Source organism: Selaginella moellendorffii, unplaced genomic scaffold (assembly GCF_000143415.4).
Source record: "Selaginella moellendorffii unplaced genomic scaffold, v1.0 SELMOscaffold_116, whole genome shotgun sequence".
NCBI classification, from domain to species: Eukaryota; Viridiplantae; Streptophyta; class Lycopodiopsida; order Selaginellales; family Selaginellaceae; genus Selaginella; species Selaginella moellendorffii.
In genome coordinates, this window is record NW_003314377.1 from 492,882 (window position 1) to 505,218 (window position 12,337).

Genomic DNA, 12,337 nt, shown 5'->3' on the forward strand with positions numbered 1-12,337 from the left:
TCCAAGCCTCTTCAGTTTCATTTCAGCATGCGTGACGGTGCTCCAGTGATGAGGTACAAGATGAGAGAATGGGACACAGTGTGGCTGCCAGTGGACGGCATTAAACTCTTCAAGAGAGATCCCATAACTGGGGAACCTATGATTCCTCAGGGTTCCCCACGGCCGATGCACCCGGATGGACTCAAAGACCAGGAAAGTATAGTGGCCGGGATTAGACAGCATATTGCCTTCTGGAAGAGGGGGTTGGTGTTTGGTGGAGAATCCTATTTTCAGAGGTGCAAGCCTTTGCTCGAATACTGGGAGAAGATTATATCTGCTATCCAAAATGGGCCGGTTGTATATGAAGAATTGGAAGAGTCCTTTTGGCCAGAACCCAGAGCACCAGATAGTAGCAAAACAATGTCCTCTAGAAATGCAGTGACAGATAACGATGTTGAGGATCACTATTGTGGGCCGAGGAACAAGAAGCCGGATTCAGCATTCAATCCAGTACAGGTCTGCAAAGGAATGGTCGTGCTTGTTAGACCCAGTAATAAAAAACAAATGATATGGGTGGGGCGTTGCATCACTGATGCAGAGGAGGACGCAGAAACTAACTCCTTCAATGTAACTGTGGAGTGGTTCAAGCCAAGTTCCGGATATACGAAGGATTGCCTAGAAAAGAGATGGGTGCTGAATCCAAGGGATCCCAGCATGAGCATATCGGTGGATAATGTTGTGCATGGTTGGATGCGGAAGCAGAGTGCCACCATCACCTTGCCAGACCATGCAAGAGATGCAGCAAGAGCATTCATAACCCGGGTTCAAGGTGAGATTCATTAATATTCCTTTACTAAGTTTCTAATGTATTTTATTTCAAGGTGAACAATCCGAATCTGAATCAGAGGAGGCGTGATGGCATGTGGCCTTACGGTGAGATGATACAAATAACAAGTATAAATTCTTAGTTGTTCTAGCAAATCTTACTTAAAGTTCAAGGTGAACAAGCCGAATATGAATTCATCGGATTGTTATAACAAATTGCGAGGTGATGGCATGAGGCGATACGCCATTTGAGAGTGGTAGCCATTCCTATATGAGGTGAGTGAAATATTTATTAGAAATACCTCATTCAATTGTGCACTTCTAAGTCTTGGTCCACTCAGTACTGTTTGCATGTTTCTATTTTAATTCTTTCTCTAAAATGTTATTTAGCATGTGGCTTCATGCCATTGCTCTCCACAATCATGCATTGAATTTCTATCCTTGCATAATACTTCTCCATATATATAGCATGTGCGCACATGTGATATGGTTCATTAGGCCTGATATAGTGTGTGAGGTAAAACAAAGATGATGTGACATATGCATTTACCAATCACACGTGCATAAATCTAATAATATGGCGTGTGGCCCATATTAATGGCACATAAACCCATATTGTGGGCTTACGTGCTTTATGTACCATCATTCCCTTGCAGCGTGTGTGTTGGTTTCCTTTTATAACACAACGAACTCCATATTTTAGGGTGAAGAGCGTTCTCATGGCAAGCACAAAATCTGTAAGTGAGGCAGAAAAGGAGACGGAGAAGGAGATAGGTGAAGATGTAAAATATATAAGTCTTCCAAACTCCCCGTACTATACTCCAAGTGATTATTTTTCTGAACAAACGGCAACATTAACAACTATCGAGAACGCCCCAGTAACGTCAGAGACAACAATCCAAAGCAAAACAACTGACCCGGAGAAGGATGATAGTACCACTGAGAGTACCAAAAAGGAGGTGTCCACTAGCGTTTAAGCTTATAATGGCGTGTGCCCTCATACCATTTACTTGATCACCAAATACCTTTTTCCCTTTGCACTAGTATATCTTAATACCGGTCTGAGAAATAGAATGGCATGTGCCCTCAGGCCTTTTACTAAATCACCTTTGAAAGAAATGCAAGCTTCTATGTCGTAAAAAAAAGGTACTAGAGAAATTCCTTAATAATATGAATGTTATTTAGTTTCATGAAAATACACTAAGGGTCAAATGAGTTAAATGACTTCTCCAGACTAGCAATGCCTCTTGCTACACCTTCACAATTAGATTCGTTAGAAAAAGATAACATTGAATAATATCTAAATGTTCTCACCATTAAGTTATATGTTTGGCTAATAGGAATGACGTTCATCTTGGAAAGCTCACCACACGCTCAATGAACAAACAAATAGTGTGTGCGCGCATGCCATCGCTCTTCTTTAGCTTCAGATTCGGCTTGTTCACCTTGACAATGAGATTTATTATACAACCAGATGGACTTAGTCTGGACACAAACTCACTGCGCTAGTCACCATGCCCCAGATATGTCTAGCCCCTGGACAAAAAACATATAATTTCATGTCATTTTCAAATACTTGAAAATTTGTACCTAGTCCCATTTTACTGAATAAATCCCACTTTAACGAAATAGAGCTTAAACTCAGGAGTTTATATAAAGTTATATTTCACTAATAGTTTTTAGTGGATTTATTATAGAAATTCAAATTACAATATCTCTCATATATTAGAAATTATAAATAAAAAGATTGTTAGACAATCATATTTCATAAGAATTTACTAAATGGATTTATAGATATTTAATATAAAGACCTGCTAACTTTTTGTCCTCCCTCAAAGGATGGCTTTCTCCTTATCCTCAGAATCACATCTAAAATCTAGAGTATTGATAAATTGAAAAAAAATCACAAAGCTTTATAAAAAGAAAAATAATTTTGTGCTAATGTAGTAGGAGGAAATAACCATAGTCTCATTTCTCAATTGTGTCATGGTCAATGTATTTAAGAGAATCAGATCTAAAATTGTTATGCTCAATATATTTAAGAGAACTAAATTTAAAATCATGCTATATAGATGAGTGAGAAATATACCATTTCTTGAATTTAGATTTTTTGAGAGGCCACCGAGCCTAGTATTACTCAAACATAAGGAGACTTAACCCCCAAATATCCCAATACTCAAACCTAAGACGTTTTAACCCCCTAAGTATCCCAAACTAATTGGAAAAAAGGGTGTACTTTTGTTATTTCCCTCTATATTTGAATTATAGATTGTCTCTCAATTCGTTCTTTTTAATTACTTATAATTTACTATACTTCCTTACAAGTTCATGCTCGTAAATGGAAGTTGAAAGCCACAACTTTCCCAAGAGCTTTGCTCTTTTGACACCCTACCATTTATGTTGAACTTAATTGAAAGAAAATTAAATTTACTAAATGTCAATTTTAACATGTAGTGTAATTCTCTGTCATGTAATTCTCAACATATGATGTAATTCTCTGTCATGTAATTCTCAATATATAATGTAATTCTGTTATCTTTGATTACTTACAACTACCTAGTCTCTAGAGGGTGGTACAATGAGAATTGTTATTTGTTCTATTTGATGCTAAATTTAATAAATCTTTATAATACATCCTAACATATTAAAATGTAAAAGCCACAAAAGTGTGCAATATTCCTGCCCAATAGTTAAAAGATAAATTACCCCATATATGAAAAAGAAATAGAATCACTTTGCAAAAATAGAAAAAATGTGTGTGTTAAGAGGGCTACAATCACATTGCATTTAGTGTTAGGGCATTGTAAGAAAATTCAAAACTTATTTGCTAATGGGCTCTTTGGTTTTAAATATATGAGAATGGTAAGCAAAATTCCCAACTTCACTAAGGGCATTCCTAGTTATAATAAATTTTCTTATTATTTAGTTGTAGCGCATGTGATCATGGGATGAGATTTAAATATACTGTCACCATGGATCCTTGGAACCTTGGGGGATAAATGGGGATAAAATAACCACTAAGGGCTCTCTCATAAAGCAATTGCCCTTTTTCCAGTTGGCTTAAGGGGAGAGAGATAAGGTGCGCTACATTAGTAATATCTTTTCAGGCTACTATCAATTTTACCAAGAGGTTCTGATCTCTTTTGTGGTTAAAAGACTTGAATCAATTCATTATGAAATTTTTGCATAGACTATGCAATTCATTCTTTTATTTTCCTTCACCTTGCTGTAAATAATGTTCACATTGAGCATGTCCAGTAACTATGACAATTCAAATGATCACCTTTATTTTATAGCACATGCTGTCAAACACATTGTATGCATCCCTGCAGTTTCCATAAATTTTCCACTTAAAGAGAAAAATCCAACCCATAACCGACTACAACTTATAAATGTGATTATCAGTTCAAAGAACTTCAAGAAAAAAACAAGCATCTAAAGCCATGAGAAGGTGATCTTTTTTTATCTTAGGCCTGCATTTTGCTCTATCAGAAATGTATATTGCAACTTTCCATGCCAAGTATATGTGCTAAATGACAATCGTCCAAGGCTTAAAACTCCACTAAAACATAATTGCACTTCAAGACTATTGCTCAACTAATAAGAACCCTTCCAGACACAAGTATGCATAGAGGTGGATTGCTTGCTTACCACACTCATGCGACACATAGACAGTGATCATCATGTTTCATCCCGCTCAATCAAATGCATCTCAACATATAAACTCAACTACTAGAAAGAATTCAAGCACAGATTTACTTGCCCTTGGAGAGAATCTCCCAGCACAGTGCAAACACCCATGGCCTTCAGAAGAGTGATCTCATTGCCCTCCATGCCTCCAAGGGTGCGAACTCTTACTCCAAGTACGTTTCTCAGTGGTCGAGGCTTTTGAGAGGTAAAATCGAACCCTATCCTCCTTTTGCCCTTTCTTTTGTCGATCTTCCTCAAATCCCGAAACAATGATGAAAGAATCGCTTGGAACAGGTCCGGAAGTTTCGAATCAAAGAAATGGCAAGGGCGATGGAACAACGAGCGCTGGGGCGTGGGCGATCCGATCGCGCAGCTCGCCGCCAAGCCCGCTTGCAACTACAAGTAGTGTCTATCTGGAGCTGGAGGAGAGCTTGGCGAAGCACTTGGCTGGAGATCTCAGCGAAGAAACAGGCATCAACTTCGTGGACAGTCGTGTTTTCAGTCTCAGCCCTGCTCCAAGTCGGGTGTTCGCGTCCTCCTCAGGCTCTCTTTTGCTGGCACACACAGCGAGCTTGATCTCGGCATCACTTGGACAGCCCCGGTGGATTGGTCTCCGGCTCGGGCTCAGTTCTACACAAGCTGGTACTTGGCTGGCAGCGGGAATGCAAGGGGATCCTGTTGAGGTATATGCTCTCAATGACATGATCCTAGGTGGCAGGAGTGCCACTTCACTGATCCAGGTGTAGGCTAGAGGTGTGTCTCTTCATCCTGTATATATAGCTATGATATATACGATTATCCTGAGAGTCATCCACCATCGTAGCTTCCGCTCTTCTTCTCTTCATGGTATCGGAGCCCTGAGGGCTTCAGATCCTGGGACGATGGCGCTGGCCCAGGAGGAGGCTAGCGAGGATGACGATGAGCCACCGGACGTGGCTGAGAGGTGCCAGGATTTGGCACTGTGCTGCACTGAGCGCCAAGATAACGGCACTAGCAAGCTGAGCAAGGCGCTAGGGTGTGATCGAGCAGAGACTGGCCTGGAGGCACTGGTAGAGGCGCTGAGAGAGGGCTGGCGCGAGGCACTGGCCGAGCAGAGGTGAGCGCTGGGCACCCTGTAGGGTAGAGGCGCGAGACACCACGGGCTGCAGGCAGAGGTGCGAGGGATTGGAGTGCTGGGGCGCTGGTGGACTGGACAGAGGTGCTGTCCAGAGGCAAGCGAGTGCTGGGCTGTGAGAGGGCTCCGTAGCAGAGGGAGAGAGCCGTTAGGACTCTGGCCAAGGAGGCTTGATCGAGGCTGAGACGATGAGGGCTGGCTTGAGGCACCGGAGCGCTGAGTGAGGTGCTGGTGTGAGATAGCGACCCTAAGAGAGTGGTGCAAGGCACGAGCAGAGAGGCGCTGGCAGAGGCGCTGAGAGAGGAGAGACTGCGATCAGAGGCCGAGGCGCTAGGGCGTGCAAGGCCTGCAGAGACTCACCAGAGGTGAGTGCCGGGCATAGAGGCACGAGGCCCCGAGGGCTGGCCGAGCAGAGACTCCACTGGAGCGCTGAGTGAGGCGCTGGTGTGAGAAGGTGCTGGCAGAGGCGCTGAGAGGAGGCACTGAGCAGAGACAGATTTCTGTCGTGGATACGACAGAGTGCTTGGATGCAGAGGGAGAGTGATCTCAGATTCATGTCATCGAGATCGAGAGGGAGTGTTGAGGTATACGCTCTCAATGACATGATCCTAGGTGGCAGGAGTGCCACTTCACTTATCCAGGTGTAGGCTAGAGGTGTGTCTCTTCATCATGTATATATAGCTCTGATATATACGATTATCCTGAGAGTCATCCACCATCGTAGCTTCCGCTCTTCTTCTCTTCAGATCCATCGTGATTTCGTTTCGGGCAAATGATGGTTCTTCCCGGGACTGTTACTCTCCAGGCATCGAGGCAGCCGAGGATGATACCGAGGTATGTTCGTTTGAATGGCCACACGCTACAGGTTTCGTTGGATTGCCGAAACATGGAGTTTTGGGACTGATGAGATTCACACCAGCAGAAGATCGCAAAGCTCCTGCGGCTGTGGAGATTGCTCAGCGAGTTTCTATTGCAACCCAGGCCATAACTCTTGACGATCCATTACCACAATGATCGATTCACAACCCAAGAGGGGGCTTTGCCAAGGACGAAACACCGAGCAGCACAAATGCGGGGGATAATCTCGTCTGGTGGGCGATCTAACAAAAACGCCATGGATTTCGCAAAGACCCCTGTCATATGGTTCAAGTACATGGTATGATTTTTTTATTACGGGAACCTGGTTGTCGAGATGATGGCTATCAGGTAAGTGTAGAGGTAAACCGTTGTAGAAGACCTGGGTTCGATGCCGAAGGGTCCACTCAACAAGGACTTTTATGCAAAAAATTTGCTAAATAAGGAGCCATTATTCTGGTTCGCCGGCTCACAAAAACAGCTTAGACCAGTCATTTAGGACATCGGTCTCCCAAAACAAACGTTTCGGGTTCGATTCTCTTCCCGATATTTGTAAATACCAAATACTGAATCATCGTCGATCATCAATGCGGATGCTCTGGCATCGCGACGCTGGAGCACCTCAGCCTTGCGCAGATTGACGTGGGCAAGCTGGAGACTGCGGCAGCTGTGATAATCCATTTCCTGGCCTATCGGCGCAGCGGCGGCTCCAGCCCTGGCAGCTGATTCTCTTGTCTCGTCTGATTCCATTGACAAGACATGATCGATCGCAGGCGCTCCTCCTGTCGCTCCTCCTCCTCCTCGCAGTGTAGCTTTCTCGACGCTGACCTTGTGTTTGGCGCCCTGGCGGCGGGATACGTTTTCAGGGACCAAGGTTGAGAGGTATGAACTTCCAGAGAAGTAGACTTTGTAAGCTTTCGGTGTGCTTTCCAGGTTCAGGGCTGTGCTTGGACACATTCACCATCCATTCCTGTCACGAACAGGCAATTCCGTCCTCAGGCAGCTCAAGTGGACGAAGTTCTCCATGTGCCTGGTGGGTTTGGGGGAATTAAACAAGCCCGCTTTTTCTCGGAGAGACTGCCGTCCTGCCCGAGCTTGATACTCCTCCCGATTTTAGCACCCAAAAATCACCCCGATTCTTGAGACGCATCAAGGATATTTACTAGCCAGACTTCCATGGTGTCTACATGAAAGGTTTATGCGAAGGAGGACGCCACCCTCACTGTCAGAGCGTGGTCGAGGCTTTTGACAAGCGCCAAAGGGGTGATTACAGTTCCCTAGGATCACCCCCGCATTGATCTGCCACAGGAGAACTAAATCTCTCGTGCCTCTTGATTATTGCTAGTGAGAGCAGCAGGAGCTTGATGGTGCAGAACTACCACTTTCTGTTCTATCTGGAAGCGTCCCAGTTGTCACCGCACCAAATGCCACGAACTTTCAATTGCTATCTAGGGCATAAAATGAGTAACTATCACAAATATTCTTTTGCATAGCTCGAACCAAGGCACCACTGGACTACTGATCTTTCATAACATTATTAAGAAAGGAAGGCTTTGATGTGAAAAAAGCCTGATCTTGTCCATAACCAATAAGAGGTGGGATAGAGGATCAGCAAGCAATCCCAAAGTGTATGCGACATTTCTACTTCCATACTTTTTATGCTAGAACCAGTGCACAAGGTTGCATCAACTTTTTTCATATATGAGCTTTTATGATTTCTTGGTGAGTTCTCAATTGTTTTCTGGATCTATCACTTTCACTTTATCCCATCATTCATCACATTTTTTTTATCTCAAGCCTTCCTAGTGCATTTTGCTCTATCACAAATGTATATTGCAACTTTCCATGCCAACTATATGTGCTAAATGACAATTGTCCAAGGCTCAAAACTCCACTAAAAGATACTTGAACTTCAAGACTATTGCACTCAATATACATGCTAATAAGAACAACCTGGGTAGAGACAAAATTGCTACCTGGCAAAACATCAACCCATTTTGTCCCTTCTAGACATAAGTATGCATAGAGGTGGATTGCTTGCTTACCACACTCATGCAACACGTACACACTGATCATCGTGTTTCATCCTGCTCAATCAAATGCATCTCAATGAGCCCACACTTTCCATACATATAAACTCAACTACTAGAAAGAATTCAAGCACAGATTTACTTGCCCTTGGAGAGAATCTCCCAGCACAGTGCAAACACCCATGGCCTTCAGAAGAGTGATCTCATTGCCCTCCATGCCTCCAAGGGTGCGAACTCTTACTCCAAGCTTTTGAGAGGTAAAATCGAAACCTATCCTCCTTTTGCCCTTTCTTTTGTCGATCTTCCAGCTCGTAAGTCCTCAAATCCCGAAACGATGATGAAAGAATCGCTTGGAACAGGTCCGGAAGTTTCGAATCAAAGAAATGGCAAGGGCGATGGAACAACGAGCGCTGGGGCGTGGGCGATCCGATCGCGCAGCCCACGTCGTTGGCTGGACGTCGACGTCCACCTCTGGAAATGCCGTGAGCTCCACTCCCACTGGCTTGGCGGCGAGCTGCTCTCTCGGGCCTCTTTTGCGCATCGATCAACTTCCTCGAATTGGTTCTCGTCGAGGCCCGAGGCAAACCGGACAGGAGGAGGAGGAGCTTTCGACGCTCCTGGCATGAAGAGGGTGGTGAAAGGAAAGAAATGGAGCAAGAGCGAGCACTCCCGAGAGAAGCACTCTGTAGAACGCCACGGCTCACGCCATGGCTCACGCTTCTCCCATGTAGAGACAAGGCTGGGCTCACGACGCTCCTGGACAGGCAGACGATTTACAGTGGTATGTACCATTCCCAGAGGCTGCTTATCACTTCCGGTGACTTCGATCGGGACGAAGAAGGCACGACATTGGAGCAGGTTGTTTTCCGAAAGCTGCAAGACTGGAGACTCTCCAGCATGTTTGGCTCAAAGCTGGTAGGCAAGTGCCCGGTTGCAACTACAAGTAGTGTCTATCTGGAGCTGGAGGAGAGCTTGGCGAAGCACTTGGCTGGAGATCTCAGCGAAGAAACAGGCATCAACTTCGCGGACAGTCGTGTTTTCAGTCTCAGCCCTGCTCCAAGTCGGGTGTTTGTGTCCTCCTCAGGCTCTCTTTTGCTGGCACACACAGCGAGCTTGATCTCGGCATCACTTGGACAGCCCCGGTGGATTGGTCTCCGGCTCGGGCTCAGTTCTACACAAGCTGGTACTTGGCTGGCAGCGGGAATGCAAGGGGATCCATCGTGATTTCGTTTCGGGCAAATGATGGTTCTTCCCGGGACTGTTACTCTCCAGGCATCGAGGCAGCCGAGGATGATACCGAGGTATGTTCGTTTGAATGGCCACACGCTACAGGTTTCGTTGGATTGCCGAAACGTGGAGTTTTGGGACTGATGAGATTCACACCAGCAGAAGATCGCAAAGCTCCTGCGGCTGTGGAGATTGCTCTGCGAGTTTCTATTGCAACCCAGGCCATAACTCTTGACGATCCATTACCACGATGATCGATTCAGAACCCAAGAGGGGGCTTTGCCAAGGACGAAACGCCGAGCAGCACGAATGCGGGGAATAATCTCGTCTGGTGGGCGATCTAACAAAAACGCCATGGATTTCGCAAAGACCCCTGTCATATGGTTCAAGTACATGGTATGATTTTTTTATTACGGGAACCCGGTTGCCGAGATGATGGCTATCAGGTAAGTGTAGAGGTAAACCGTTGTAGAAGACCCGGGTTCGATGCCGAAGGGTCCACTCAACAAGGACTTTTATGCAAAAATTTTGCTAAATAAGGAGCCATTATTCTGGTTCGCCGGCTCACAAAAACAGCTTAGACCAGTCATTTAGGACATCGGTCTCCCAAAACAAACGTTTCGGGTTCGATTCTCTTCCCGATATTTGTAAATACCAAATACTGAATCATCGTCGATCATCAATGCGGATGCTCTGGCATCGCGACGCTGGAGTTGCGCAGATTGACGTGGGCAAGCTGGAGACTGCGGCGGCTGTGATAATCCATTTCCTGGCCTATCGGCGCAGCGGCGGCTCCAGCCCTGGCAGCTGATTCTCTTGTCTCGTCTGATTCCATTGACAAGACATGATCGATCGCAGGCGCTCCTCCTCCTCCTCGCAGTGTAGCTTTCTCGACGCTGACCTTGTGTTTGGCGCCCTGGCGGCGGGATACGTTTTCAGGGACCAAGGTTGAGAGGTATGAACTTCCAGAGAAGTAGACTTTGTAAGCTTTCGGTGTGATCTTTCCAGGTTCAGGGCTGTGCTTGGAGCATCGACGCCACACATTCACCATCCATTCCTGTCACGAACAGGCAATTCCATCCTCAGGCAGCTCAAGTGGACGAAGTTCTCCATGTGCCTGGTGGGTTTGGGGGAATCAAACAAGCCCGCTTTTTCTCGGAGAGACTGCCGTCCTGCCCGAGCTTGATACTCCTCCCGATTTTAGCACCCAAAAATCACCCCGATTCTTGAGACGCATCAAGGATATTTACTAGCCAGACTTCCATGGTGTCTACATGAAAGGTTTATGCGAAGGAGGACGCCACCCTCACTGTCAGAGCGTGGTCGAGGCTTTTGACAAGCGCCAAAGGGGTGATTACAGTTCCCCCGCATTGATCTGCCACAGGAAAACTAAATCTCTCGTGCCTCTTGATTATTGCTAGATGGTGCAGAACTACCACTTTCTGTTCTGTCTGGAAGCGTCCCAGTTGTCACCGCACCAAATGCCACGAACTTTCAATTGCTATCTAGGGTATAAAATGAGTAACTATCACAAATATTCTTTTGCATAGCTCGAACCAAGGCACCACTGGACTACTGATCTTTCATAACATTATTAAGAAAGGAAGGCTTTAATGTGAAAAAAGCCTGATCTTGTCCATAACCAATAAGAGGTGGGATAGAGGATCAGCAAGCAATCTCAAAGTGTATGCGACATTTCTACTTCCATATTTTTTATGCTAGAACCAGTGCATCTTAGATTCTTTGACAAGGAGAGGCACTAAAATAGCATGGGCATCACTTTGAGCACATCAAGATAAAAAGTAATATTGTGTTGATCTCCAGAAAATTGAACACTAGTATCAGCAAGGCTTCTCATAGTTCTTGTATTTCTGGGACATGTGTATAGTGCCATTTATTAAGCTCAATGAGAATAGAATTAACACCTTTAGCCTCATAGAATTTTGGTACTAGTATAGGCAAGTTTATCAATTGAACAAAATTTACAAACTTTCTTAGCATTCAAAATTGTTGAGTACATTGTCCTATTAAAAGGTGAGCCAAGAAATATATACTTATAGATGGTGTACGTCTTAGTCAAATATATGTTGTTAGTTTTAGTATTTGTGAATTTGAGATTTTATAGCCTAATTCAACTGTTTCTTTTTAGATCATTCCATTTAAGGAGGTTTATTTATCCTATGCAAAGATTCCTCTTATTTGGCAAGTAAACATTGTGCCTTCAAAATGTTGAAAATGTGTGGTCTTGATATTGCACCAATTGTGGATATACTATTTGGTTTCTATCCCCTTCCATTTGGAGCCTGTGCTGTTGACAAGAGGTGGTAGCGCGAAGAAAATATTGTTGTAGAAGGATAGAAATTCGCTCACAAGCCTATACAAAAATAAGTGCACGTCAAGTGAATTCGGCGCTGACACTAACATGATTTCTCCACTTGAACTAAAAGAGGACGAGAGAATAATGACTAACTTTTGCTTCACATTCACTTTAGCTAGAGCACATTTGGGCACTTTGATTGAAGATCCAAAAATTTGAATCTCCTTTAACTTAGAATTCTGTAAATCCTATTGTTATCCACCCTTACTTACACCCAAAAGAAGAAACTCTGAATATGCA

The 12,337-nt window shown here is 44.5% G+C and overlaps 2 protein-coding genes and 1 long non-coding RNA gene across 3 annotated transcripts; 2 read left to right on the forward strand and 1 right to left on the reverse strand.

The window, feature by feature from the left end:
* Window positions 1-4,794: 4,794 nt before the first annotated feature.
* Window positions 4,795-6,621, reverse strand: LOC112342711. The gene is made up of 2 exons (XM_024664937.1): window positions 6,358-6,621; window positions 4,795-5,169 (listed from the first exon to the last, which is right to left on the reverse strand). The coding sequence occupies exons 1-2, from the start codon at window positions 6,494-6,496 to the stop codon at window positions 4,904-4,906; spliced, it is 405 nt and encodes a 134-aa protein (XP_024520705.1). The 5' UTR covers window positions 6,497-6,621; the 3' UTR covers window positions 4,795-4,903.
* Window positions 6,622-7,113: 492 nt separating this feature from the next.
* Window positions 7,114-7,951, forward strand: LOC112342712. Its single transcript, XR_002991060.1, has 2 exons — window positions 7,114-7,345; window positions 7,397-7,951. It is a non-coding gene; the product is annotated as an uncharacterized LOC112342712 (long non-coding RNA).
* Window positions 7,952-8,775: 824 nt separating this feature from the next.
* LOC9635460 lies at window positions 8,776-10,277 on the forward strand. The gene is made up of 2 exons (XM_024664948.1): window positions 8,776-9,408; window positions 9,441-10,277. Exons 1-2 carry the CDS (start codon window positions 9,142-9,144, stop codon window positions 9,972-9,974), a joined length of 801 nt encoding a protein of 266 aa, XP_024520716.1. The 5' UTR covers window positions 8,776-9,141; the 3' UTR covers window positions 9,975-10,277.
* The last annotated feature ends 2,060 nt before the right edge of the window (window positions 10,278-12,337 follow it).

What these genes read in the sequence shown, in the direction of transcription:
- LOC9635460 (XM_024664948.1), top strand. Translation starts at nt 9,142, where the DNA reads ATGGAGCAAGAGCGAGCACTCCCGAGAGAAGCACTCTGTAGAACGCCA. An exon ending in GCATGTTTGGCTCAAAGCTG is followed by an intron (nt 9,409 to 9,440) that starts GTAGGCAAGTGC and finishes AACTACAAGTAG; the next exon opens with TGTCTATCTGGAGCTGGAGG.
- LOC112342711 (XM_024664937.1), bottom strand. Translation starts at nt 6,496, where the DNA reads ATGTTTCGGCAATCCAACGAAACCTGTAGCGTGTGGCCATTCAAACGA. An exon ending in CCCGAAACGAAATCACGATG is followed by an intron (nt 5,170 to 6,357) that starts GATCTGAAGAGA and finishes ATACCTCAACAG; the next exon opens with GATCCCCTTGCATTCCCGCT.